Source organism: Nelumbo lutea, chromosome 6 (genome assembly GCF_056320005.1).
Source record: "Nelumbo lutea isolate HS-2025 chromosome 6, American lotus-T2T, whole genome shotgun sequence".
Lineage (NCBI taxonomy): Eukaryota > Viridiplantae > Streptophyta > Magnoliopsida > Proteales > Nelumbonaceae > Nelumbo > Nelumbo lutea.
Window position 1 is genome coordinate 25,935,123 of NC_142689.1, and position 27,976 is coordinate 25,963,098.

Here is a 27,976-nt window from a genome sequence, read left to right on the forward strand (position 1 = left end):
TACACCTTATTGAGGTCTTATATTTAGTTTTTCTCCGATACGCTTACGTATCAAAGGCGTATCCCGATATATTTCTTAAAATTGCCTTTCCGATACACTTGGCGTTTCCAATACTTTGAACCTTGACAATAAGTACTTATTCAAAATACTACTTATAAAATAATCCCTAGTTGAATTTTATAAAAGTGCTTTTACGAAAGCACTTCTATAAAAGTGTTTTTATAAAAATGATTTTACAAAAGCACTTTGATCACTTTTTATAAAAACACTTTTATAAAAGTACTTTATAAATATTTTATAAAGTGCTTTCATTAAAGTACTTCTGTAAAAGTGCTTTCATAAAAGTACTTTCGTAAAAGTACTCTTATAAAAGTGCTATCACAAAAGTACTTTCATAAAAGTGCTTTCATAAAAGTACTTTCATAAAAGTGTTTTCAAAGGGTAAATTTTAAAAATTTGAAAGAAAATAAAGGACAAAATAGTCACAAATGCTTATTTAAGTGCTTATTAGAGAAAAAGACTTCCAAACGCCCAATATAAAATAAGTGCTTATTAAAAAATAATCACTTGAAAAAGTTGAGTGCTAAATGCAAATAAGTGTTTATTGGAATAAGCACTTATTTTTAACTTAAGCACTCTCAAACATGGCCTAAGAATCTTATCGTCCAAAATCCAAAAAATTAAGATGCAAAATAGTATAATAAAAGAAACAAAAATTATAGTTTGACTTTGTAAAATTACAGGAATTACAGAAAAAAAAAGAACCACTTCAAATTTGGTGTGGTTCTTAAACAATGATGACAACAACAACAACAATAATAATGAATATATCCAAATAGTCATTTTGGAAGTAATTGGGTAGTGGTTGAATAGAAAGAGGACCTATAATGGCAAACGTTTGCATTCGAAGATAAATTTTGCAAAGGTTTTATTTCACGTTCCTTAATTTAAATTGAAATTTTAAAAGTGCATGTAATTAGTAACTTTTCATTGCTTTTTGTAATAAAATAAAATTTTATATAATAGAAAAAAATAGAAAGACAAACATTTTTTGATCAAATTTCCATTGTATTTAATCTTTTTAGTTCTTTGAAAAAAAAAAAAAACAATAAAAAGGAAAAGCTAACAATTTTTGTGAGGGGCTGGTGGAGTTTGCGAAGGAGAGTATCTTGTGCTTTGGATATATGGGATAAGGTGGATTACGTACTCCTAGTATTATTTTTTTCCCGGACCCATGTAATAGACTAAAGATTAATAGCGTTTGGTCTGAACTTAGCTCGATAGATACCGACTAGAATGCGTGGAGCGTTTTGGGCCAAAATTAATAATGAGACAGGAAGATTTGTTGGGCCTTCAGAAATCTTCCCCGAAGTGACTAACCATCAACAGCTATGGCTTTTTATGTAAATGTATGCAAACCTGGGTCCAAGAACATGGGTGTGTTTTTGATCCCACACCAATAGAAATATTTCTCTTATCATGGAGAGATGCTTCAAAGGGAAGGTGTCTTTGTGTGTTTTTTATTGCATGGCTGAGTGTTGTGACGACGAAATCGGATTTTGGGTATTGATTGCGAGAACAGTTTGTGGGTAGGAGATCTAGACCGAATTTTGCTCATGACTAACGTAAGAATTTTTTTTTAACCGGAGCTACTCCAAACTGGAATGGCATTCCCAAATTACATCCCCCATTTTTATGGTATTTCTCATTTATAGTACTGGAATGGCATTCCCTCCCCTCCTTTGAAAATTAAAATCCCATTCCAATCAATTCTAATTTCCATCCCGATTTTCAAATAAGCAAACGGAATAGAACATTTCAATTATGATTTCAAGGCATTTTAATTCCAATTCCAACTGTGAATCAATTCGACCCTAAAAATTAAACAAATTGCTAAACCTAATTCGACCCAAATTACATCCCTATTTGGAGGATAGTCGACTCCACTAGTCCACTCTAAAGAAAGGGAAAACATGGACGAAACCAAGAAATTGCAGAGGAAAAAAGTGCATGGTTCCGGACTCAATAAGAGCACCAGGCAGCGCAAATTTCTTCTCCCAAGCGATTGACAAAACATTTTTTGCGTTCAATCGAATTCCCTTACTTTAAGCTCTTCCACTAAGGATGTTGAGCGATTGAGAGTTATAATTGGGCTTCCAAAGAATGATCACAGATGTCTGACCTCGACATACGTAAACAAAGGGCAGCAAATGTGCAACCTGAGTGCGAAGCACAATTATATGCTCCAGTTGCTTTAAGAGAAATTATCGATTGGGCCTGTACACAGAGCGTTATCTGGGTTCCACTCAACGGCCAAACCTGAAATTTTCATTTTTATTTTTCCTCCGTCCTAGTTCAATTTTGGGTTCCAAAAAAGTGCCTCAAGACAGAGCCACAGAACTTGCATATTGGCTTTTGGGGTATGAAGGTGTGGTGTGTTGGGTGTGCTTGTAACATCAGTTGGCCATTTTCAGGACAAAATGAAGTGCGGATGGCCCATTTTCGGGCACTAGGATCAGAAACTACTAAGTATTATTAACCTTAGAACAATGAACAAGGACCCTTTTGGGAGGGCTTCGGTATTTGAGTTGAGCTGCTACACCTACACTGAAACTGTTTATATTGGGCATCCATGTTTGGGATAAATTATTCAGAGTAGCTTATGAGATTTCAATTGGTGTTCCAAACATTGATGCAGATTTTCTGGATTTTCACTAAACATAACTTATGAGATTTCTGTGTAGGGTCTTACTTTGGAATGCTAGAAGCTGCTGCCTGAATGAGTGAATGCCCTCCCAAATTTGGATAATTAACTAAATAAACATAGCCCCATTGCTTAGTATCGCCAGGGCCATGCCTCCACCCCAGGTTATGAGATCAATTATTGTTCATCAATAGGCCATCTTTGAAGAGGTTTATACCATTTTGAAGTTCCCAGGCACACCCTTGCAAGAGTGATGCAGAGGTTAAGTTAACCCAACTCATCAGGGGTTCAAGTAGGGATTTCAGTGAACCGGATTAAATGGTAAATTTGCAGTGAACCAACCTTACTGGGTTAGGGTTGGTTCGTTTTAATTGAGTTTTGAGTTGGGTTTGGGTTGAGGTGAATCCGTGTAAGTATACGTTTGGTTGAATGTAGGTGTATTATGCATGGGATGCCGTGGGACAGGTTTGGTATTTTGCTTATTTTTATAGTTGAGACTTGAGAGTTGAGACGAAAACCCAACCCGTTGACGTTGACAGCCCTATGCTCAACTGGTGATGCTATCTAAAATCTATATTCGATGCCTCAAAATTGGAAACAGAAAACAGAGATCTACTCTCACCAGTGCTTGTACGTATGCCCAATATGTATGGTTGTCATATTGCCAAACCACCTTGAAAAGACAAAAACACCCTTGGCATGGACATGTGTAACAGCAATTGTTACAGTAGATTTCTCGTACCAGTAACCACACTCTGCAAGACTACAAATTTAATCCCACTCCAAAATTCAAAATGCAAGATGCGATGAAACTTGGGCAGGCCCAACCACGGCTTAGAAGGGCCTAACCTAAGCTTCTGCATCAGTTGGGTTCTATCATGGATTTGGTCCTGGGCTTGGGCCGAGGCCAGAATAGTTGGGCAAAAAATTAGGCTGAGTTACGCTTGAGATAAGGCCTATTGGAAACGAGAAACACGCACATATACATACACGCAACACAACACTAAGGCACTAAGTACACACATACCCCATAAACATGTGATAGATGAAAGCATAAGTAAAAACTTAAAATATGTTTTGCTGACGTGACTATATTAGACCAACCCACGAACTTATGTTTCATACTCTCGCCACAGCAACTCAAAACTTGATCAGGCCCAGCCCAATCCAAGCAGGCTGAAGCCCGGCCCAAGTTACGTTGTCCTCAAGTTGTACCAGGCACAAAGGTTGGACCCAACTCTTACGGTTGTGTGCATTTGATTTTGTTGCTAATAACGTTCAGCATGCTGGAGCTGGTTAATTCAATAATCTTCCCTATACAATTTTATCCAAGTAATTTTGGTTTGCTATCACTTGGTTGTTTGAATGTAGATAGAGGTTAGTAATCGGAAAGAAGGTAAAACACAAGGGTTGATTGGTAATGCCAACCCTGTGTGTGGCAGAAAATAGATTTTTTTAGGCTCCATTGGAGAATAGTGCAAATAAAATATGTATAGTAAAAATATAAGGTTTAGAAATATAAATATACTCGATGTAAAATCTTATAGCAAATATTTTTAACCCTTGTATTTATACTGTGGAAAATCTTTGTGGGAGGGATAGCCCAAATAATGTCAGGCCTTCAGGGCCTGTCTGGGATGTTGAAGCTTTGACTGAGCTACTTTCGCTGAACTGATTTGAAGGAGCTAATAAAAGCCAGAGGCCACTGTGAAAGCCCTCTCAAACAGGCACGTAGGCCTCATTTGGGACGGTTTCTGCATTTTGGATGAGTTGCACTAACTAAGCCACTTTGGTTGAGTATTCATGTCTCGGATGAAGCTATTCATAGTGTCTATTTGGAACCGTTGCTGTTGCTCTAGAAAACAGGGCCATGTAGGAAAAAATGTTGTAGAAAACATCCATCTATTCGGAACCGTTTTTTCACAGAAAACGGTGCTCTAAGCCATGTCTTAGAAATCGGAAAGGCATGGTTTGAAGTAACATCAAATTTGGCGTTTCCTAGAACTGCAGCTCATTGTTGCCAACATGGTAGTTATGTGGTAATGGATAATGGGTGGAAGTGCAAAAAACGTTTCTTGAAGCATTGGTATCAAACAGAAAAAGTTGCTGTTGCCCCAGGAAACATCCTATATGGCAGCAACGATTCCAAACAAAAAAAGATAATAAAACGGTGCTCCAAACCACACATTAACAACACTCTTTTCTCAAAAAACGATACTACAACTACAACATCGATGTCAAACATATACATATTATCTTTATATTACAATCACATTTTGGCATTCAGAACAGTCATATTGGTTTTCCGGATTTTCACCAAACACAGCTTCAGACTTCAGAGGTTTCCATATGAGGATTGAGGCCCAACTAAGAATGCTAAAAGTTGCATCCTCTCCTAAACAGGCACGATCAACTCCCTAGTCTTTTAGCTGTATAATCCCTTCCAAAGTTCACATTGCTTTGTTATCAATGATTTCGTTAGTCTCTTACCCAAAAAAAAAAAAAAAAAAATTTCGTTACTCGGTCTATTTTTTTTCTTAAATTAAAGATTGCCCCAAAACTGGCTTACACTAACGAGGTTTTTGGCAAGAGTTTGTTTGAGGAGTAGAGAGTGGATAGGTATAAAATGCCAATTAATGAAATTTTGGTTTCAAATAGGTGAAAAGAACATGAGATATGGGATATATCATAATTCGTCTGAAAAAATATTTCTCATTTTAGATAGCATTTAGCTCAAATATTTTGGATTTATTGGTGCTATTTTATGCCCATAAATTTTCCAAAGGTCCAAATTTGCTAGAAGATGCTATTTATTTTGATGAGGGAAAATAAAAGGGTGACAAATTCTCACCAATATTTCAAAAGAAGAAAAAAAGCCCGGAAGGGATGTTTTAATAGTTTAATACTTTGAACAGTGCGCTTTTCTTTTTTTTTTCCAAGATTCCAAAGAAAGAAGGGTTCATTTCTATGTTATTTAATTTATTAAAAAATCTTAAAACCTCTTAAAATGGGAATATAGGTAGTAGGTTTAAAGATAGGATAGCCTTTGACAAAAACACAGCTATCTTGTTTTACATTTGGTAATAAATCATTGGGTGACCTGGTTCAGCCAGCGCTACCTTATCAGTCGGATCTTCTAATTTGTAAATAACTACTACTGTTAGGTCTTATTCGCTTTTTGGGAAGTTATTTATCCGAGTAAGTACATTTATCTATACTCTTTTATTTTTCAAGTAAATAGCACAATAACCCTTTTAATTGTAAAAATTCATTATTAAAAGGAGTAATTTGTTCCATCTAAGTGTCGGCAATTCCCCCCTCAGATGAAAAAATTATCTACCCACATATGAGATGGATATCACATATCGAGAGAAAAAAAAAAAATCATAAACCCTACATAAATCTAAAAAATAAAATCCGAATATCTTAATCAATGAAAACTAAAATCTCATTGACTAACCTTCCCTCCTCAGAATCTAAAAAACAAATCGACACTTACAGCAATCAAATCAACTTACCAAAAAGAGATGTAAAAAATAATTAATAGGTAATGAGATAAGAAGCTTCACTAATTGCCTTGGTTTGAGGCATCTCTTCCGCACTCCCTTGTACAAGGCTCGGAAGGAAAGGGGAAACTGACGTGGTAGCTGGTAGGTCGATGTTTACAAAGACACACTTTCCGTCTGGTTGCTATCATCGCTCATCACTCCCCAAGTGTTTCGAAATCTGAAGGAATCGGTGTAATGCCTCAAACTGAGAGGGTGAAGCTTTCATTTTCCACATTAAATATTTCATGTGCGCTTTGTCCATACAATGTACTCACATTTCCGTGCTATATTTAGGTTCCGTTTGTTTGCAATACTTCAATCATTTATATCAATACAAATGCACGAAATGAAAATCAGAAGATGGCAAATTTTGGTTCACTGTTTTAATTTAGGTTTTACTTTATGTTATTTATGTTTTATTTTACTTCATTGACACCATAAACATACAAAAATAAAGTAAAATCATATCAACTCATTTTCACTCCCGTACTGCTTGCTAAAGCACAATTAGTGATCACATTTACAGGGCAACTAAACCTTATAAATATAATTAAAGAAAGAGTAAAGGAACAAATGTGTATATACCCGAACTAGAAGGTGGCATGACCTGACCTGACCCCAAGTGAATTTTTTTTTGTACTAAAACCCAAGTGACCAATTGACCATTGACTCATCTAACCCGTGGATCAACACTAACCGGAATATTTAGGTTAGGGTCTAGTCTTTGCAGGTCTAGTAGTGGATTAAGGTCCTTCATAAATGGTGATGATCTTTGCTTTATTCCTTTTTAGTCTCATTTTGTTTGGGCTAAGCCGGTTCTCAATCAAGCCTACATGTAACGACAGGCCTATTCCAGTCCTTTTTTTTTTTTTTTTCTTTTTTGTTTTGTTTTTTAAACTCCAAAGTCCCATAGCACAAACAAAAGATCCCAATTCTCAAGCCATAAAAGTAGGGGTGCTCATGAACCCCCCCCCCCCCCCAAAAAAAAAAAAAAAAAAAACCGAACTGAGAAAATTGAACCACAAAATCTGGTTAATGGAACTGAAAAAATTGAACCACAAAATCCGGTTAACTGAACCCATTCTATTTAAGTGTAAACGTTTTCCCCTTCACTCTTTGTCTTCGGCTCTTTTCACTTCCCAGCCAAAATAGTGAAAACACAAACTGAGAAACCCTAGAGACTTCATCTCCGTTCGGTCACAAATTTCAATTGTCCTCATCAATCATCACCTATATCTTCGTACTCCGTTCTCCAAACTTATTCCTCCTCAGTCCTCCCCAACTGAGAAGAGCTTTCACAACTTATAGTTTTCATTAGTTAACCACTTATTTTGATATACCAGTTCGGTTTCAAACATACACTCCAACGGTTGGATTAAATTTTGGCCCAGCATGACCAAGTCTTAATTGGGCCCATTAATGGATCTTATTCCCTTTGCACCAGATCGGCCGATCCCTCCCTAACTTTTCTCTTAAGCAAGGTCCAACCAAAGAATTGTTCAGTCAAACAAATTGTACGGCCACACCAAGCCAAAAAGGAACCTGAGCTCTTGGGCTGCCTCATTTTATTGCGACAAGCCCACATTTGTCTACTTACTCGATCCATATCATTTAAACTACAAAGCTCACTAGTAGACAACCATAAGGGCCCACAACGAATCCGGACCATGTGAAGGATTTCCTTGTCTTTTAGCTAAAGTGGGTCCCATTGTCATGGGATATGAGGCCCAAGTGGCCGAAATGCTGAATTGAAAAATTATTGTTTTATCTTTTTATTTTTTTAGTGATTTGGTTTTTAAAGAGGTTGTAAGGTTTTTAGGCCTCGTTCGTTGAATGATAAATTATTTATTTGGGTAAATATAATTATTTGGACAATTACTTTTTAAGAAATATATGTTAGGATAAATGCATTTAGGACTTACAAGTTTTTTTTTCCAAGCAAAGTTATACAAAAAAAAAAAAAAAAAATCAATCATGTGTTAACGAATTTCAGAGCAGAGCAGATGGAAAATTGATTTACACAAGTCTATATATTTACCTAGGTAAATGAGCCATTCGAAAATCATTCTTTTCTATGAAATGCACTTATACCAAAACACAAGCCTCTATAGGGTTTCTTGTTGGTTATTATCCATACCTTTTGAAAATAAATTTTATTGTTTAATTGTTTTACCAATTAAAATACAAAACAATAAGATTTTGATGATCCATACAAAACAATAAGCCTCTATAGGGTTTCTAGAAACTCATCCAAATTCCAAACGACCCCAATGTAAGCAGAGGGGAAGGGGGCCGGATGGGGGGTTGGCAAGGTTTGTCATGTTGTGGGTGGGTCACCATCAATCCATATCAGGATTTCATCGAGATTTCTATTGGTCCCCACGCATGATTTAAGTTGGGTCCCACCCGCTTACCTCAAAAGAAAGATTGAAACCGACGCAAGACAACTGACGTTGCGATGGATGTGATTACTTAATCACATTGACTTCCGAGCTCTGGCCTACGAATGCATTATCCATCTAAGAAGCTCTGGATCACCCTAGTCTCTAAAGAGCAAAAAGTTAAATTCTCCCCATAACGTAACGTATTCACATTCTTCACACACATAATTTGAATCCTTGACTTTGAGCATTGTACCAATGTGTTTGGACCGTCTAATTTCTGAGAGATGAGACGAAACAAACGTCTGTTTAGGTTTTGGAAATATCTAGCATCCACCATACACGTCCCTACCTCTCTGTTAACACTGTCATGTGATGGACCCCACCTCTTCAAGAGAAAATCAGTGGCTCTTGTCGCAGTATATGTGCGTATATGAACACGCCTCTCTGATATTTCAATTTTCAAAAATGTCGGTGCTTTTTTTTAGCTCATTTTACTATATTTAAATAAATCCATAAAATTAACAAAAAAAAAAAATTGACACTGAAATTTCAGAATAAAACAAATGAAAATGAGAATATACCGCTTTATTAATAAAGGGTAATTGAAATAGCTTAAGAAAAGAAAAGAAGAGCTTAATTAGTATTCAAAATCTAAGGCGGGTACTTGACCCAAGTTCTTCTTACCTTCGTCAACATGCATAATTGCTTCACTAAAACCACACTTAGAGGATCCGAAGCGGGTTTCCGGGGACTCCAAGCGGTTTTCTGGCGAACTGGAATGGTTTTCAGGTGCTTCAGAGGGTACAGAGAGTGTGCCTTGACTGTACAAACTGCTCAATTGATGGAAGTAAGGACAAGTTTTGGAGTCAAGAGACCTCTTCTTGTTTGCATCCTTGGTTTTCCTGAAGTACTTGTTTATGTTCTCCCATTTCTCTTTGCATTTCTTCGCACTTCTCCTGTAACCCAGCTCCAACATTCCTTGTGAGATTCTCTCCCATATAGGAACTTTGTTTCCATCCTTATCTTCGGTGCTGTTGTAGAGGTTGCACCTCAGGCTTATCAGTGAGTTCACTTCATCTCTTGGCCATCTCTTGCCATGGTCTTCTCTGTCGCTGGATGTAGAATTAGGGTTTTGAGGGGGCAGAACTGCAGTCGATGATGAAGTGGGTGGTAGTACTGTGTTGTTTTGCGCAGTACGGGAGTTAGGGTTTTGGGGAGCCATGGCTGGAGTTGAAGAAGTGGGTACTATTGGATTGGCCTGATGAGAAGTAGTTGGATCAGAGTTCTGGGGTTCTGATGGGGCTTCAGAAGACGAGGTTGGTGGGTTTGGGTTAGCAGATGAACTGGGTTCTTTAAGGTTAAACCGGGAGAACGTATCGGATAAAGAAGTAGGCTTCTGTGCTGGGCTTGAAGACGGTGAAGTGAGTCGATTCTGCTTATTGTTTGTTGTCTGAAGGAGATCTTCGTTTTGCACCGAGAAACCAAGGTTCTGAGATGGACTAATTGATGTTAAATTCTGCAGGAGTTCAATGATGGTAGCTTCTCTATCGCGTGTAACCTCTTGATCGTGTTGCCTAGTTTCGATCTCCCTGTTAATCCTGAGCATTTCTTGCTTCCTCCAAGCTTCTTCTCTAGCAAACCTTTCCTCCTCTCTTCTTTCCATATCTTGGAGGAGCTTATTCTGCAGCTCTTCTTGCTGGGCCATGATATTGTTCACAATCTCTTCACAGAAATTCTTCATCAATTCGAGCTTGTGATGCCTCTTTCTCTTCTTCGCTTTTGATTTCTTGACCACGTATTTATTCTCAACAGGTGGGTTCACCAAGCTCTCGTTTCCTGAATTGTCTTCCAAATTCAGTGTCACCTTGCCCCCTCCTTCATTAGTTATTTCCACCTGCTTTTCGGCCGAGGTCTTACGGTTTTCACCTTCATAGACTGCTTCAAGTTCACTGAAAGACCTGTAATTCTTAGTGTAACTGTTGTTGTTGTTGCTGCTGCCGCAGAACCTGCTCATCTCTTCAAATTTCTCCTTGCATTTGTCAGGGCTCCTTCTGAACCCAACCTCTGCAAGCTTCCTGATATACCCCAAAAAAAATGCACAGAAACCAATAACACATGTGCATGAGCTGAAGCTATTTTTCTTTTTAAATTTGTAATATAGCAAGTACGAAGAACTAAATTATTTCAACTGCTTGAAATTGATTGGTAGCTTCAGGTAGCTAGCTACTAATATTCATCATTCAGCTCTGAAGAGAAAAGAAAAACAGACAAAAAAAAGAATCCTAAATAAAGAATGTATTTATGTATCATCAGCTTTAACAAACTTCCTGCGTCTTCCGCAGTTGAAGCGATTACGATTTTTGGCAGTTAAAGGGTGTTTATCGAAAGATTAAAAATAAAAAAACTTCAATATTATCTCAGTTTTGAAAACAGTGGCGGAATTTGAAGTGGAGGCATTAAATACACAGAATCATAACAGTTTAAACAAGAAGGAGTCATGGGAATAATAAGATACATACCTGGAAACATGTTCCCAAATGAAATCAGAAAATCCAGTTTCCATGGTAGATCTGACTCTCAAGAGTGCAAGTATTTCCTCTTCCCTCCATGGATCTACCAGTTCGGAAGTGGATTTGAGTCCTGGGAGTTCCATACTTGAAGTCATCTCCCTCTCTTCTTCTTGCTCTTCATTTTGGACCGACGAGGAGTGTCGGTGCAGTTGGTGAAGAAGTAGGGAGTGAGACTGGAATAATTGGTGATTTGGGGGGGAGGGATCCAGGCCGGAGAAGTAAGGAGGAGGGGAGACATGGAGAGGTAGAGTGAGTGGAAGAGGGAGTGTGAGAGCTGCTCTTGAGGATATGAGTTCGTGGAACTGGTCTGGCACTCCATTAAACATATTTGAGATCTCTCATTACCACTCTTTTGCTCACTGTAAATGAAAATCTTCAGCAATGAACCCAACAAAAAGTGATCTCTCTCTCTCTCTCCAAAGACTTTGTCTCATACCACCGAAATTAATATAAAAAATTGTTTAGAATCCTATGCAGTAGCTGACGCTGATGATCAGATGATGAGGCAAACGGATACTCAGCACACGTGACAACAGGCAGGGACCAGGGTCCACCGTTTTGAGAGAGCGAGCTGCGAACTGTGGGAGAGAGAGAGAGAAAGAGGTCAGAGGTCCCATCTCGTCACCCGGATGAGGAATAGTGCCAGTGGCCCAGTGTCCGTCTGGTGTTGACACGGATTCTGTCAATCCCACAACAACTTTTTATATGTAACATGCGTAAATCAGCAGGACCCATCACGAAGATGCAAACTTGTCGACACAATATCTGTGACAAATGTCAGATGATTGCAAACTATCACCTCTCGTCTTCTATACTATTTTTGTTCTTCTTAATCTATATTATTGAGTGAAGTAGAAACACCAAATATTATAGAGTTGATGTCGTTTTAATATTAATTTTAAACCAAACATACCCTAAGAACCTTATGGCTCTGCCTTTCTTCAAGGGGGGGGAGCATTAAAGAATTTGGTATATGGAAAAGGCTTTTCTAAGTAGAAATGTATGATTTGCATGGAATAGAAAATTGTTATAAAAATTATTTATGAATAAAATTGTATTTTATTATTAAATAGGATATGATGTATGGTGAGAAAAATCATTAATAAATTTGGGCTTTCCCACAATTTTTCATTGCTCAGTTAAACAGGAGAGAAGAAGAAAAGTTGAGGGAAAGTTCTTGAAAGAAATTTCACAAAAATCGTTAAGAACAACCTCCACTCCCCCAACTTTTTGTTTCTCTTTTACTTTCTTCAAACCAAAAATAGCTTTAGGTATTTGAATGCCGATTTATTGCATTGGCATTTATTAGAATCCTACGCCAGCAAAAGTTAAGTTGGGGATATGTCTGACTATTCTGTCATGTAGACAACAAGATGCACTTTTCTTCTACATTGCACACAAGTTAAACAATTTACATTTAAAATTAGAATCCCAAAGTTAAGCGTCACTTGTGGCATAATTAGTGTAGGTAGCCTTTCACTTACGCTGAATTTGGAATTAGTGAATATATTGATTAAGTTTTACAATGAATGAGAAAGTGATTGTTGTTTTTTTGAAAATAGTGATGGGTGGAAGAGTATAAAGTTTTATATCGATAGAATTGATGTAATTTTTATATCAATTATTGATGTAAAACTTTAGATCTGATGAGATTTTACATCGACTGTCGATATAAAACTACACTTCATTCAAATGTACGTTGATAATAATTACACCCTCTTTCCAAACGTATACAAAATTGAACCAATGTAAATTTTACATCGGTTCTTGATTTACATTGCATTCAAATGCAGCCTTAGGGGTGTTCAATATACGGTTCAAACTGTAAAATCAAATCGAACCAAACTGAATTTATCGTTTGGTTCGGTCTAAATTTATAATGGTTTGATTCGGTTTCATGAATTTAGAAAATATGGCTTACGGTCTACGGTTTGGTTTATTAAATTTTATGAACTAATCCAAACCGTAAATCGTATTAATATAAATATATAAAAATATATATCGAATAATATAATTTAATATATTGATATCAAATTTTAATTTTTAATTTGTACTTATGACTTTCTCTCTCCTCTTTTCGATACCTAGCCAACTAACCTTTTGTTTCCCTTTTGGTTTTCTTCTTAGAGAAAGAGAACACCGAACGCCTAACGGAGAAAGTGAAGTTTTCTTCTCAGAGAATGCCGAGTCGCCGATGATTTAGTGGTGTTGGCTTGCCGCTGCCGCAGGTTTAGTGTCGCTGGTCATACTTTCGTTGTCCGGCTTTGCAGTAAATGTTCTCTCTCTCTCACTCCACCACTGTCGTTGCTTCCATCTCCCTCTCATGATGTTATCTCTCTTCCAACCTTAACAAAACATCCTAACCAAGGAGGCCAGGAAACCGACTTCCTCTGTTCAACTGACAAACCCTATCCACCCTAGTCCAGCGATTTTGGCTGGCTGCTACAATCTCTTTATCATATTCCCATCTCCTCTTTAGTCTATTCTATTATTTGAAAAAGAAAAACCCTAATGGCCTACCCCCTTTATCTCTTCTATGATGCAATAACATATGTTCAACTATGAGCACCCAAGAGCATAACTGGAACTCTAGAAATACAAGAACAAAATTCGAATTTGGGCTTGGGAGAAAGGTAAAACATCAAAGAATTTTAGAATTTTGGACAAAAAATTTAGGATTTATTTATTTGTTAATTATATGTTTATCAACATATGCATGTTTTTAGCATTAGAATGCAGATGCTTTATATGAGAATGTTTATATTAATATTCAGATTTATTTAACTGATTATTTTACATTGTTCTTAAGTTTTTTGGTTTTGTTATGCATTGTATGTATTTAATTTTTCAACAATAAACTGATTTGTTTTTATTTCAATTTTATTAACAGATTTATATATAAAATATATTCTATTGTTTTTTGTTCAAATGTTCCTATTTTTAAAATTGTTTAGATCATAATTGTTAATATACTTCACTAGTTCCCAAACCGTATTAGAAACTGCACCAAACCTTAATAAAACTGTTTGGTTTGATTTGGTTTCTATGCCAAAACGGTTTGGTTTGGTCTAATAATTTCCCAAACTGTAATTTACTAGTTTGGGCTGACAATTTCTCCAAGCCGGACCGTCAACAACCCTACTTTCACCCATTTAGGTATTACATTTTCACTAAATGTGAACTTGATGTGTTTATTTCCACATAACACTTAAAACAATGTCTAAGGTAATGAATTTGAAAAATACCAATTTGATCCGGTTTAATTCATGACTCACTTGGCATGATTAGTAATTAAAAATAATCTGAAGGGCAAAATGGGTAAAAAATAATAAATTTTTAAAATTTAACAAACATAAAAATATTGTGAATAGGACTCCCAAACCCACATGGGGACCTAATACACCCAATAGATCCGATACCTCTCTCTCCACACATTTTTTACCCTCACTATTGGAATTCCAAAGCAGACCAATTAGAAAGGGTGGATTCGAGTCGAGCTAAGCCGAATAGTATGACGCTCGAGCTCGGCTCACCAAGGTTGTATAAGGCTCAAGCTAGAACACTGAGCTCGAGCTTGATTCGAGTAAAAAACTCATAAGCTCAATCTTAGCTTGGCTCGGCTCATCTTGAGCTTGATTTGAGGAAAAATATTTTATAAAAATAAAAATATTTTTATTTGACATTTAAAAAATAAGAATTATAATAATAAAAAATTATAATATTTTTATTATATATATTATTTTCTATAATTTTATTTATATATATATATATATATATATATATATATATATATATATATATATATATATATATATATATATTCGTACTCAGCTCACTTATTAATCGAGCATGTAAATTGGACTCGAACTCGACTCGAAGTACGGTTAAAACCAAGTCGAGCCGAGCCTTCCACGAGCCAAGCTCAAACAACTCGTGAAAAGCTTGGCTCGGTACAATAACATGATCCTTCCTTTGTAGGGAACCCCTCCGATGGTTTAGTCGGTTCCTTTTCTTCTCTTCTTTTTCCTCCCATTCGATTCACGATGCCACCATTTTCCTCAAACTTTCATCATTAGACCATAAGTATCAAATCCACTAGTTTACTGTTAGACAGTGTATGCCCTTAGATCCAATCAGAATGATGTACATTATGACATTTAATGTAAATGAATAAAGTACATATTTGATTCATGCTATTATGGTGTGTTTCTGTGTAATACCTTAAATTGGACACATATGAGACTCGTGTTAGTTTAGAATCTTTACAGCCATTTGATAGATCTGGGGAGATTTATCTTGTCAAGGCCGACACTAATGTGCCGCCAAGTTGGTTAGGGTGGCTTGTCTCAGCTGCTAGGGTGAGACCTGAGGTAAATGTAGTGTGGGTTTTTTTGAAACCCTGAACCGGACCAGAATTCCAGTATTGCCCTAGACCTTAGAGATAGATGGGCAAAACTGGAATGTTACACCTGATCCCTACACTCAATTATGATACTACAGTAGGTGTCGGATGGATTGTCTTTGATATGCCAATCAGTGAGATCCTTAGAGGGGGTCAAAACTTGGGTATGTTGGGGCATTCTGAGAATTCATTTGAGTGGGTGATCATAGTGGCATGATCACCCCCTTTGTCGGACAAAGTGAATGATCGGGGATGCACACACACTCTTTGATGGAACCTAAACTGCCAACAGTTGATTTCAACCGTTGAAATTTGTTTTGCAAAATATATATATATATATATATATATATATATATATATATATATATATATATATATATATATATATATATATATTATGGTTTCAAAATGTTTGCAAAATGTTTTAATTCCCGAGATCCATGTGAGTAGAGAGTGCAACACTGTACCTTGCAGCCAAGGGAGAGATCCTTTCTTGTTGGACAGTGTTTGATCATTATGGGTAGGGAGGTTAAGTGTAAGACCATTAAGGGTAATACTTAATGGGCTAATCTTGCATCTGCCCACAGTCATTGGGTTTTTATAAAATGGCTTGACCCAATAACCATTTAGTGTAAATGTTAGGCCCATTAAGAGCCCATGGTGATGAACTCAAGATTCATTGTTTCCTACAGTGAATTCGGCTAGGCGTTGTAACAGAGGCTGGGCTGAACCCATGTGGTTGATGGGTAGATCAATGTTTGGGTCCCATGCCATACAAGGATAGCCAATTGGACAGCAGTTAGGAGGTTAAGTGAGCATATAGACTTAATGGGCCTAAAGCCCAATTCGGACTGGCTTAATAAGATTAATTAATTAGGGGCTTTCTGTGATTTAGATCAGTAGATAGGATAAGAAATTATCCCTATCCACTAAGAGAGTCTAGATCCAAATAAAGATTTGGATAAGGAAACTCCTAATTTGATTAGTAAGGCTGATATTTATTTGTAGATAAGATAAGAGATTATCTTTATCTCTTAAAGAGAGTCCAGATTCAAGTATAAGATTTGGATTAGGAAACTCCTAGTGGGATTAGGAGATTCTCTCTTTAAAGGCTATAAATAGAAGAGCATGGCGAACCTTCAGATCATCTCACAGACTATTGAATTACAGAGAGAGACAACACAGTTTGACTACACTGTCTTCTTCTCTCCTGCTCTTGCCGCCCTACCAGTTTGATCTCCACCAGTGGGAGTGATCAAGAAATGTTCTTGATATTACCTTTTGGTAGAAAAGGTAATCTGAAGTCATGCTCACCAGCCCTCCATCTCATTTTTGTTGAAGAATTTGGTTTTTGCTGAAGAGTCATCCTGTTGATTCTGCTCCACCTCACACTATGTCATGTTCAGTGGGAGCAGTTTTTAGTTTTCTCCTTAGGCGTGAACACATTCATTGGGAGTTATTGTTACTCCGTATCAGGTATATCCCTCTCCACCTTTTGGTTTCAGATTTGGTCCGATTTGGTTTCAAGATTGATCATTGAAAATGCAATTTTCTAAAATAGGGAATGTGATTCCCACATGGGAGAAAGAAATTTTTGAAAATTTGCCCAACCTTCCTGTAGGGTTCGACTATCCATATGATGGATCTCTCATCCCTTCACTTACACGGTGTAATTGAAAAAATCGGCAAAAATAATACAAATCCTAATTAAAAAAGCAATTAAAATTATGGCATATATTGCTTACACATATTTTGTGTTGTAAATATAATATAGAGAAAATACTTATTTTCCTTGAATAGAGAGATCTATTACACGATCCTGTCTCTATTAGGGCTTGTTTGGATAGTATTATAGAATTTAGATTCTAGTGAGAATCCAAAGTGCTTGGTTCAAACTCTATACAAGTTTTTAAAAATCTAAAAAATGGTTATTCCACATTTCCACTCACACAAGCCAAAGCGAAATGTAATAAAATTTCAACATTTTGTTTTCCAAAAAATACAATAGTATATTTGAGTATATTAATGTCCAAAATAAATACCACTAAAAGTTGTTAACACCCATTAAAAAACCAAAAATCTGTCAAGTGGAATCTTGCCTTCTTTTTTGAAATATCCTAAAGTTTCTAAATATTGCAAAATTTTCAATAAAATCATGCCAAAGTAGCTTAAAAATTTGGAATTTCGACCAAAACAAAGTTTTGTAAAATAGGTTAACATTTGGTGAGGCTTCAAAACTAAAGTATCCTGAATGGTGAGAATCTCAACTATTAATTAATTAACATCTAACGTGGTGGAATTTTATGATGTTCTATTTAAAATAGGGCTGTAAGTCGGGTTGGCCCGAGTTAACGGTTTATATTGTTTCGGGCTTGGGTTTTGGGTTGGGCTTATTGAAATTTTGACAAAATACCAATCTTAACCCCGAAAAGTTGTACCCCTAATTTAAAACCTAATCACATATTACTTCAAAGCAAGGTTCAAAGTGTGAGAAGCACAATGTGTATCAAAAAGATAATTTTAAGAAACATATTGTATTACACTTTGGATATATATGAATACAGATGAAAAATCAAAATATATATGAATATTCTAATAAATTAGAATAAATCTTAAGAATATATTGATGATAAGAAATATAAGTTTTATATGAGTATAAATAAGTTATTTATATACAAAAAAAAGGCTTTAATAGGTTATATAAAATGAGACATCAGGATATAATTAGTAACCATTGAAAAATTATGTAAAAATATAATTTGTGTTAATATTTATTATTATGTAAATTTTAAAAATTAATTTTTCCATTTATTGGCAAACATTCACCAAGAAGAGAATATTTAATGTAGAACTAAAATGCATATATATATATTTTTTTTCAAAAAAAAATGCACAAGCAATTGGAATATTGTGTGATGGTGGACTTAATTATGACCATTATAATCCAATGGGCAAGGTTCAAATTTTAAACATCTTTAAAATTTTTATACCAAAAATTAAAAATTAAAAGCTATTTATACATTGCGAAAATTTGAACATTGATTCAAACTAAGACTGATAAAATCTAATATTAAAGCTGATACAAATGCTTTTACATTTTTCATGCAATTTACATAAAAACAAAATAAATTATAACAAAATAGAGATTTCAGATAAAAAAATTATAGTTAGGGAGAAACAAATTATGCATTACTTGGAATTGGAATACTATGTGCTTTCTTTCTTTCTGTTTTTTAGGTGGAGGGAATACTATGGGCAATTAAAGCCAAAATATCTTTAGTAGACGAGAGACAGGTATCAAATATTTTGCGGTGTTGACTGTTGACGAATCATGTGTTAATCCTAAGTTTGCCGGTGAAAATGTGAGAAGGTGGTGAGACTCAATCATCCCAACTCCTTGACTCGTTTTTGGTGCCCCACCTTAATGAGCAGTTGACTGTGACATACATGTGGCCGGGCACACAGTGTGGATTATACTGCAACTTAATTCTGGACCCCAGCAGGGAAATGAGCAAAACAGGCATGCAGATTTTGATCAACAGTTGTGATTAATTCTCTAATGTGATGTGATGATGATGAATAGATACAAGTGAATGAAAAACCTAGATTGAACTTCAAGCATATCTTCTCTCTCTCTCGCTGTATTGAATTGAAGTTTGTCGTGGTGGGATAAAAGACACAAGTCAATCAGCATCGGTCGGGTCGAGTGTTGAGTGTGGATTCTTGAACAATTCCAATACATCGCAACCTCGCTTCATACCAAACGACAAGGGGTGAGGGGGTGTGAAGGGACACCCCCAAACTTGACCCTTGAGGTTCTGTAAACGACCTTTTTGTTTCTGAAATTTACGGAGGCAAATCCCTGGCTAAGACCGGCAGACACGGACAGTGCATGTGCCACGACCACCGATGCCACATTATTCATATAACTGAATGGACTGGACCAGTGTTTGCTTGGACCTTGGAGCGGCAGCAGTGCCAGCAGCCAGCCAGTCAGCGACATGCCGTCAGATACGCTTTCGGTGCCAGCACCTTGTTTCTCCCCCCCACCCCCCACCCCCCACGCCAAATGGCTACTCACCTAGGCATGTCGGTGCCTCGGCTTAACTGGTAAAAACTTGCGCTGACCCAATCCTATCGGGTTAGATCGGGTCCACCTCAACTGGGTTTCGTATTCGGGTTGAGTTGAACCTCTGTCAGGTCACTTGGGTTTTGGATTGAGCCAAAACCCGACCCCTTGATAGGGGTGTTAATTGGCCGATCCAATATGAGTCCATTACAGATGAACCAGGTCCAATCCAATCCGATGAATACTTTGGATCATTTTGGATTGATCCAATTCAATGTTTAAGACAGTTTAAATTGGTTTTAGTTTAGATTTATTCCAATTCTAACGTGCTCCATTGATAGAGTTCGGCTTCAATCCAGGCACCCTCAGTCAGGACACCGTTTGTGCAATTGGAAGATACGCCGTAAGCGGTTGATGCATGCGAGGGATGCTTCACACCGTTAAAGCAAAATCCAGTTTTCAAGTGCCTTCCTCTCCCTTGAGTGTTGCATGGGAGTGACTCGTTCTCCTCCTCTCTCCCTCCCCCCATTGACCCAGCGGTGACAAACAACCATCACTGGCGAACAGATCAACCTTAGGGAGAGGTTGCTGCTTGAAGCCTTGCTCCCTCAAAACAGCTCTCGCCATGGCCACCAGCTCTCTGTTACTAAGTCTGGTTTCATGCGCCTTTAACACCATTATGGATGGCAATTTCCCTCGTAAAACTAGGGCCCCGCCCCGAAAGGGGCAGGTTTTCTCTGACCCTAAACAAGGACAGGGCAGGGATGGGTTTTGTATATAATTCCCCAAACTCACCCCGAACCCAAAGGTAAATTAGTAAAATATCTCTAAGTTTAATATTGATATTTAAAATATCTCTAAATTTTCCCTAAATTCTTAAAATCGTAGGATTTCATAATTTAATTTTTGAATTACCCCTAAAGTATTATAATTCAATTCTAAAATACCCCCAAATTCCTATATCCTAGGTATAAATTGTTCACAAATAGATAATTTTCAAGTAATTGTCTTAGAACGGGAAAAATTTGGGGATTCCCCATCCCCGATGGGGAGTGGATGCCCGGGAGTGCCCCGCCCCATACCCGCCTTGTTGCCATTCCTAAGCACAATTTGAACAGCATTACTAAACGCCCCATACGCCTTGTCTCCATCGTCAGTCAGATACTCAGATTCATGTCCACAGATGTCTTGTTCGCCTCGTAACCACTGAGAAGAATGCCTACATCTGGGTTTAAAGACTCCACCTAATTGCTTTGAAGCTTTTGTAGGCGGAACTTGATGCTCGCGTCTTCGTCGAAGACTTGGCACAGGTGGGTGCTGACGTCTAGTGAGTTGATGCTAGTCAATGAAGTCAGGTGCTGCAAAATTGAGTCCAGAGGATGGTCTTGGTGCGATGGGCTGGTAATGCGCCACTGGCAATAAAAGGCCCGATTTGCTCTTTCTCCTTGTGGATGAGGCCACCGCTGTCGCAGGAGTCTGATGATGGTGAAGCTTTCTCCCTTTGGCAAGCGATTCACAAAGTGTCAGAAATCGACATCTATTGATTACCTCCGTTGGTGATGGTTTTAATCTAAATAAGAGAGAGAGATGGTTGTTTGTTGCTGGCGGTAATGGATGTTAAGCCACTGCTGAGTGGATGGGGGAGAGAGAAGAGAAGAGAATGAGTCTCTCGCATATGACACTCAAGGGAGAAGAGAGGAGAGGAGGGTACTCGAAAACTCGGTTTTACTTGACTAAAAGCATGAAGCATCCCTCGCATGCTTCAACCGTTTATACAAATTGGAGGACGCTTGGCACGTCCTCCAATTGAACAGTGCCCTGACTGAGGGTGACTGGACTGAAGCCGAACTCCCATTGATATCTGTATTCTTATTTTTATAAATCCATTATAGATGCACCAAGTTCAATGCAATGAAAGAAATACTTTGAACCATCAAGTATAAACTGGTCCAATTCAACATGTTTTATTGATCCGTCCAATTTAATGATTTTGATTTGGATGGGCTTCATCCAAAAACCGGTCCACTGGCACTCCTAAGTCCTGCCCCTTGACATCCTTATTCTTCACACTGCTTCATGGTCCGCAGCCGAGGCCTATGAAATTTGCTCCCAGCGGAGAATCTAGATGTAATCCAAAATTTACGTGGAAACCATCTAAATTAATCTGTATTTTTTACCATTTTTCCAACCTGACCCCAGCCAAACCGGAGTCTGATTGTTTTGATTTCTCCTAAATTGAAGGAAGTTGAATGATTTGCCCCAAATTATGTCATCTTCTGGTGCTTGTTTCAACATAAAATGGTTATAGGAAAGAGAGGTTATTCAAGAAGTGATTCCAGGAAAAATATTGAGATTCCTTCCTTTCTTTCAGTCATTTTCTGAGTGGAAAGTTGGTCCTCCCATATTCCCATTCAGCCATTTACATTAATTTTTCAAATTAATTAGACAAACGGTAGGAAAATTAAGAAAATCTTTTTTTTTTTAAATATCATTTTCTGAGGAGTCCAACCAATTGCAGCCTATGGTGGCTATGCCTTATTGTTAAAAAAAATGAGAGTGAATGAGAGAAATGCTATAATTTTCTCAAGAAAATATTAAAACAAACATTTAGTTGGCTTGAGAAAATATAATAAGATTTTCTTGATTTTAAAATTGTAAAACTTCTCTTACTTAAATGGTTTGTCCGATTTTTTTTTAGGTTTTTGGGTTATCTGAAATTCTGAACATTCTAAGGTGTTTCGTCTTCAAAATGCAATTTTAAAATTGAAATTTTAAGCAAACTTTTCCTACTGACGTTGTGATTTCTAATGGTTACAAATTCCAAGTAAAAGAACCATCTATTGGAATCCTGCCTGCACCTGCGTTGGGTGATGGGCTACCCCCTTGTGTAGTCTTTCTTAACACGTCGGAAAAAACAACATTTTAAAAAAAGACCCGGAAATGGAAATGTTCTGGCCACCGGTTTTCAGGTCAACGGTCTGACCATCCGGTTCGAATGAATGGTTTATTCTAACAGTAAAATTAAAATAATTAAAAATAAAAAAATGGTAAAAAACTGTTGAATGGATTGACGGTTCGACCACCCAAATCAACAGTTTTTTTATCAGATTCCAGGTTTTGGATAAAATGGAACCGGTTGCCTGGACGGTTCCCGAGCTGAACGATCTGGCCATTCGAATCAACGGCAGTTCAAAAACATTGGAAGAAAAGAAACTGCTCCAAATGTTGGCCCATTTGGATATACATGCCTCCATGGATCAATATGTCCCCTAAGGTCGAATTAAATTGGTAAGTGAAAATCTGAAGAATGTTATGTTCCCTCTACTTTTGCAACTTAGGACCTACCCAATCCAAGTAAACAAGTTGGCCAGCCCAAGCCCAGAGAGATAAGCCATAGACAACTCAGTCTTGTCTCGGGCCCATGTGGACCTTGTTCAGCCGAGTCCTTTTTGGAGAGTGAAGGCTGGATTCAATCACAAGTCAGTTGAACTACATTCCCTAACTTTACCAACTGAGCCAGCTCACACCGTCGGGCGTAGGTAGGCTACAAACTACAAGGAGCTTACTATATTCAGAGGCTCACAGCCCAACAGAAGCCCTTTGTATTTTTTGGAATGAATTATCCTTTTAGTATTGAAAAAAATAAAATAAAAATACAGAGTTTGGTGCTTCAGAGTTAACTGGATTTATTAGTCTTATTTTGTTTTTGATACTTTGGGGGGAAAATCTAGGGTGCGGGAACTGCACCGTGAAGTAAAAAACTTGAACCAGTAAATGACACACCATAGTTAACATTTTTTTAGATGATAAAATACACTTTGTAGAAGGTAAACCAATGATTCCATTAATAGGATTGATTAAAATCTTGACTTGACGTGTCTCGAATATTTGTTAATGCACCATAATTGGAATCTACTTCTGGTTATCACACTGCAAATTTTGTGAGTGAAACTGGGCTTCAACATAATTGTTAAAAGGTTGACCCATTTATTGGGCCAAAGGCCCAGTGATATCTTGAGGCTTAAGCATGGTGTGCATATACAAATCTTGTTTAGTCAATGCTCCACAAAGCCAGAAATTGATCCAAAATGATTTCAACTAGTTATAACTTGTTCGGTTGCAACTTGGAATGGAATGATTTCTCCATTGTGACTTTCAACCGCATTGGAGGGAACAATTTCTCCATCATCTGCTAAAGCTATATATCTATTAATTGTTGTCAAAATATAATAGCGGGATTGTTTCGGGATTTCACCTGGAACTGTTGAGAAAAGATAACAATAATTAGTTCATTCCGGGAATGAATTGCAAAGACGAAGAAGAAGACATTGAAAATTTGGAAGGAACTTCGAATTGATTTCACAAAATTAAGTCGTTCAAAATGTGAATATGCTTCTGTTTTTAGAAAGATAATGTGATTTCGAGGTAAAAAATGTTGTACATATAATGTACTACAAATTTCAATGGATGTCTAATGCCCCAACACTAACACTATATGGAAATATAATTAAAGGGTTCAATTATGATACCGAAAAGATATTATATCCAAAAAAATTTGTGATCAATCAAATGGTATCATAAATGTGTGAACCGATCAGATGGTATTTATCAAAATTCACAAGTGGTTGGTCAAAGTGCTTCCGGTACCACAAATTTTCCCATAATTAAGTGGTGTTTGCAAATAGGAAGAATTTTATCTTTCAAAACAAAAGGACAACTGCCACATCGGCCAAATTAAACATGAATTATTGCGCTGATGTGGCTGATATTTTTGTTTTTACAGACAAGGGGAGTGTGGTATTCAAACAATTAAAGATCAGAAGTTAGGTAAACAAGGTATACAGTTGTGGAGGAGTGTAGTTCCTTGTGCTTATACGTAAAATAATATAATAGATAACTTAAAATATAAAAGCAGCCCAAGGATTCCATACGCTTTTTGACATTTTTCTAATGTTGGAAAATATATTAGGGGGTCCCAAATGAAGTGCTTTTTTACCCATGTTTTTTTATTTAAATGAATTGCTTATTTTTCATGTGCTTTTTTAATTTTTCAGATTTCACATTTATCAAACGGCATCTTAGTGTTAAAAGAATGGTTAAGTGGTTCAACTTTTTTTCAATTTCACAGTATTCTAAAAGTGATTTTTGTTTGGTGGGTGGGGAGTGGCAAAATCTGACCATGGAATTTGACTATGATTTGATGGGAACTATGATCTTTATGAGACCCAAAAAAAATGAATATACAAAAATTTAGAGATAATGTTTTCTTTTCCTTTTTTTTTTTTTTAAGTATCACATTGTTCACATTACAAGAGATTCAAGAGATAGAAATGAATTCAGATCTGCTCTTCACATCAACCTCACAATACGTCTTAGACACACATCTAAAATATCTTTCATACTTATATGTTATTGTTCATGTAGAGATATTTTCAATACACAATGGAATGTGTTGTGAGGATCAAATAACAATTCGATAGATATAAAGCATAGTGCACTTACGACCAATTGGCTTTCTACGGAGAACTTGTAGTTCTATGGGTTTGACCAATTGGAATTATTTCAAATTATTTGCCCAATTTGTCGACCTAGTGGACATATGTGGAGTAGTGATTGCAGTTCAAAATTCAAGGCAAGAAAACAAGAGGGCCTACAATGCAATAGTAGTAGTAATGGTTTTAATTTCCACCATCCACCATCTATGTATTAGATCATCAAGCATTATAAAAGAGGAAAATGGAATAAAAGCAGAACTTATATGTCTATCATTGAGTCAACTTTGGAGAGCAATGCTTTCAATACTTAAGAAACCTTAGGGTTCGTTTGGTTTGTAATCGGAATTGGAATAGAAATCTTTCATAATCAAAATCGGAGTGGTCCATTCCCATAGTTTGGCAGGCACGTCGCCGCCTAGTGAGAGATGTGGGTGCAGGGCTCTAGGTTTGGCAGGTAAGGTTGTCAGGGGAGATCTTCCTATGATATGCCGAGCTGTCTTCCTGCGAGCTACCTTGCACCGAGCTACCCTATGTCGAGTTGCAGGTGCCATATTGAGGTGATCCTTCCCGAGGTGGCCTACTTAGGTCTGAGTTAGAAATAAATTTATCAGGAGGCTCCCGAGCTTGCCCCGAAGTGCCTTGAGCTTGGGAGATTCCTGTCTTGGAGAACCTTGGCTCGGAATGCTTTCGTGGAAGAATCTTAGCTCGGGGCGTTCCCTTCTTAAGGAGGAGCTCGGGTGCTCCTTGATGAGGAGGAGCTCGGGGGTTCCTTTACTTGGGAGGAGTTTGGAATAATCGGAGCGTCATCTGGCACTGAGCTGCCACGTTGGACCTTCGTGGACTGGTCACGCTGAGCTGTCATTTATGTTGAGTTATGCCCACGTGTCCCCCTATGATGAGGTCGGGGCAAATCACCATCAATCAATTGCCCCCCACTCCTCGAGCCAGGGGTCCTGATCTGGTGCGGGGAGTTCACGACATGACGGGTGGATTTGGCCCGAAGTCTAGGCTGCCTCGTCAGAATTCGTCGGTCGAACCAGTTTGTCGTTTGGCTCAACCCAGAATAACCCGGATCGCGTACAATTCACGTGCGGATGTGACATGATTTATAGACTCCGCGAACGTCAAAAAACACGCTAAACCAATTTCGCCTCGAGGGTCATGCTGCCGGTTTTCTTGAGGGCTGTTAGATCGTCTTGATCTAAACCATTGAATCTCAGGCATACCAGCTATAAATAGGGGGGATCCCCATCATTTTCTCCGCCATAAGTTCACTAGCACTCACCTTGAGGTCACGTCTAAGGTCTTCAGCTCGGGTTATCCAGTTCATCTCCTTTCTCAGCTCGGTTGCACTTTCTTTGGTGAGTCTCCCTAGCTCCTTCTTTTAGTTCGTTTCCAGTCTTCAGTTTCGGTTTGGTTGCTAGTTGCCCTTAGTTTCCTTTAGTTTGTTTTCCAGTTCGTAGCTATGTCAAATCATAGCTTCGACAGTCTCCTAGACAAGTCCGAGGTAGATGCCTCGGCTCAAGCAGACAGTCTTTTAGATGAGCCCGAGGTGGGCACCTCGGGTCAAGTCGGAGCCTTTGAGGCACATTCCACCTACGAGGTGCGGAAGACCTCGAGTAACCCGGCATCCACCTCTAACCGAGGTCGGATACCAAACAAGTTTGGTCCTTTTACCATGACGGTAGACAGGCTTAGGAGCCTGATAGCCCGGTACAACCTTCCTTGGGAGTACACTTACCTTCTTCCTGCGGGCGACTTCCCTTGGGAACACAGTCGTGATGTGATCATGATTTTCAGGGAACAGCTCGCGGATGGGCTCCACCTTCCACTGCACCCTCTTATTTTGAAGTGTTGAATCACTTCAATGTAACCATAGATCAACTCCACCCGAACTCTGTCCGGAACGTGGTCGGTACAATTTCCCTCTGTTTCGACTACGCCCTTCCCCTTGATCTTCACATTTTTTCTTCTATCTTGTCAATAAAGAAAAATGCATCTAGCGTTCTCCCCGAGCACAGGTGGATCGACTATTTGTCCCCCCACCCGAGCTTCAAGTTGTTACATAAGCTTCCCAATAAAGTCCCGGCTTGGAAACGGGACTATTTTGTAGTTCGTAACTCTACGGGGTGGCCCTTCCCTACTCACTGGAGGGTGGCCATCCAGGACTCCGGCTTTAGGCTGGACCGGGGTACGAGTAAGATACTTCAGTCTTAGGTGGAGCTCGGCTTTGACTACAAGGATTACCTTGCCGAGAACAAGCTTGTTGAGGCCGGTTTGAGTCTCGGTAGGTCACCTTGTTTAGAGTTAGTACTTTTCTTTGGCAGCCAGTTTCTTCTTGGTAGCATTATTGACGTCAAACTCTGTTGCAGGTCCTATGGAGCGATTTAGTGCAGAAAATCTCTTCGAAAAGATGAAGGGGGAAAAGATGCGAGTTGCGAAGAGAGCTCGCGTTGAATCTCCGCGGGCTACTACTCCTGAGCCCGAGTGCCTACCGTTGCTCCAGTGATTGACTTGGAGGAGCTGGAGAACCTTCCACCTCGGGGACTTGAGGCGACTGTGGAGCCCATTCCCGAGGCTACTGCAGAGCCCGCTCCAGTCTCTACCTCAGGGAGTGAGGGAGCATCTCGGAGCATCCTGAACCCGCAGTGTAGCCTTTGGAAGAGCAAAGGGGCTGCGTATCCCGAAGAGGTCTTTGAATGGGCCGAGCTAATGCCTTCCCAGCTCGGAGCTCGAGCAGCTACCGACTCCATGGTGGTAAGTCTCATTATACTTGTAACTTCTATATTTGTTGCTTTATTGGT

The 27,976-nt window shown here is 38.1% G+C and overlaps 1 protein-coding gene and 1 long non-coding RNA gene across 2 annotated transcripts; one reads left to right on the top strand and one right to left on the bottom strand.

Annotated features, from left to right (window-relative positions):
- Positions 1-9,200: 9,200 nt before the first annotated feature.
- Positions 9,201-11,971, bottom strand: LOC148848056 (trihelix transcription factor GTL2-like). The gene is made up of 2 exons (XM_088948192.1): positions 11,156-11,971; positions 9,201-10,711 (listed from the first exon to the last, which is right to left on the bottom strand). Exons 1-2 carry the CDS (start codon positions 11,530-11,532, stop codon positions 9,274-9,276), a joined length of 1,815 nt encoding a protein of 604 aa, XP_088804318.1. The 5' UTR covers positions 11,533-11,971; the 3' UTR covers positions 9,201-9,273.
- A 1,319-nt stretch (positions 11,972-13,290) lies between these two features.
- On the top strand, positions 13,291-19,229 carry LOC148848057 (uncharacterized). The gene is made up of 2 exons (XR_016100257.1): positions 13,291-13,839; positions 18,846-19,229. It is a non-coding gene; the product is annotated as an uncharacterized LOC148848057 (long non-coding RNA).
- The last annotated feature ends 8,747 nt before the right edge of the window (positions 19,230-27,976 follow it).

Excerpts from the sequence above, each read along its gene's own strand:
- LOC148848056 (XM_088948192.1), bottom strand. The coding sequence starts at position 11,532 with ATGTTTAATGGAGTGCCAGACCAGTTCCACGAACTCATATCCTCAAGA. Across the intron at positions 10,712-11,155 it reads ATTTGGGAACATGTTTCCAG|GAAGCTTGCAGAGGTTGGGT; the intron begins GTATGTATCTTA and ends GGGGTATATCAG.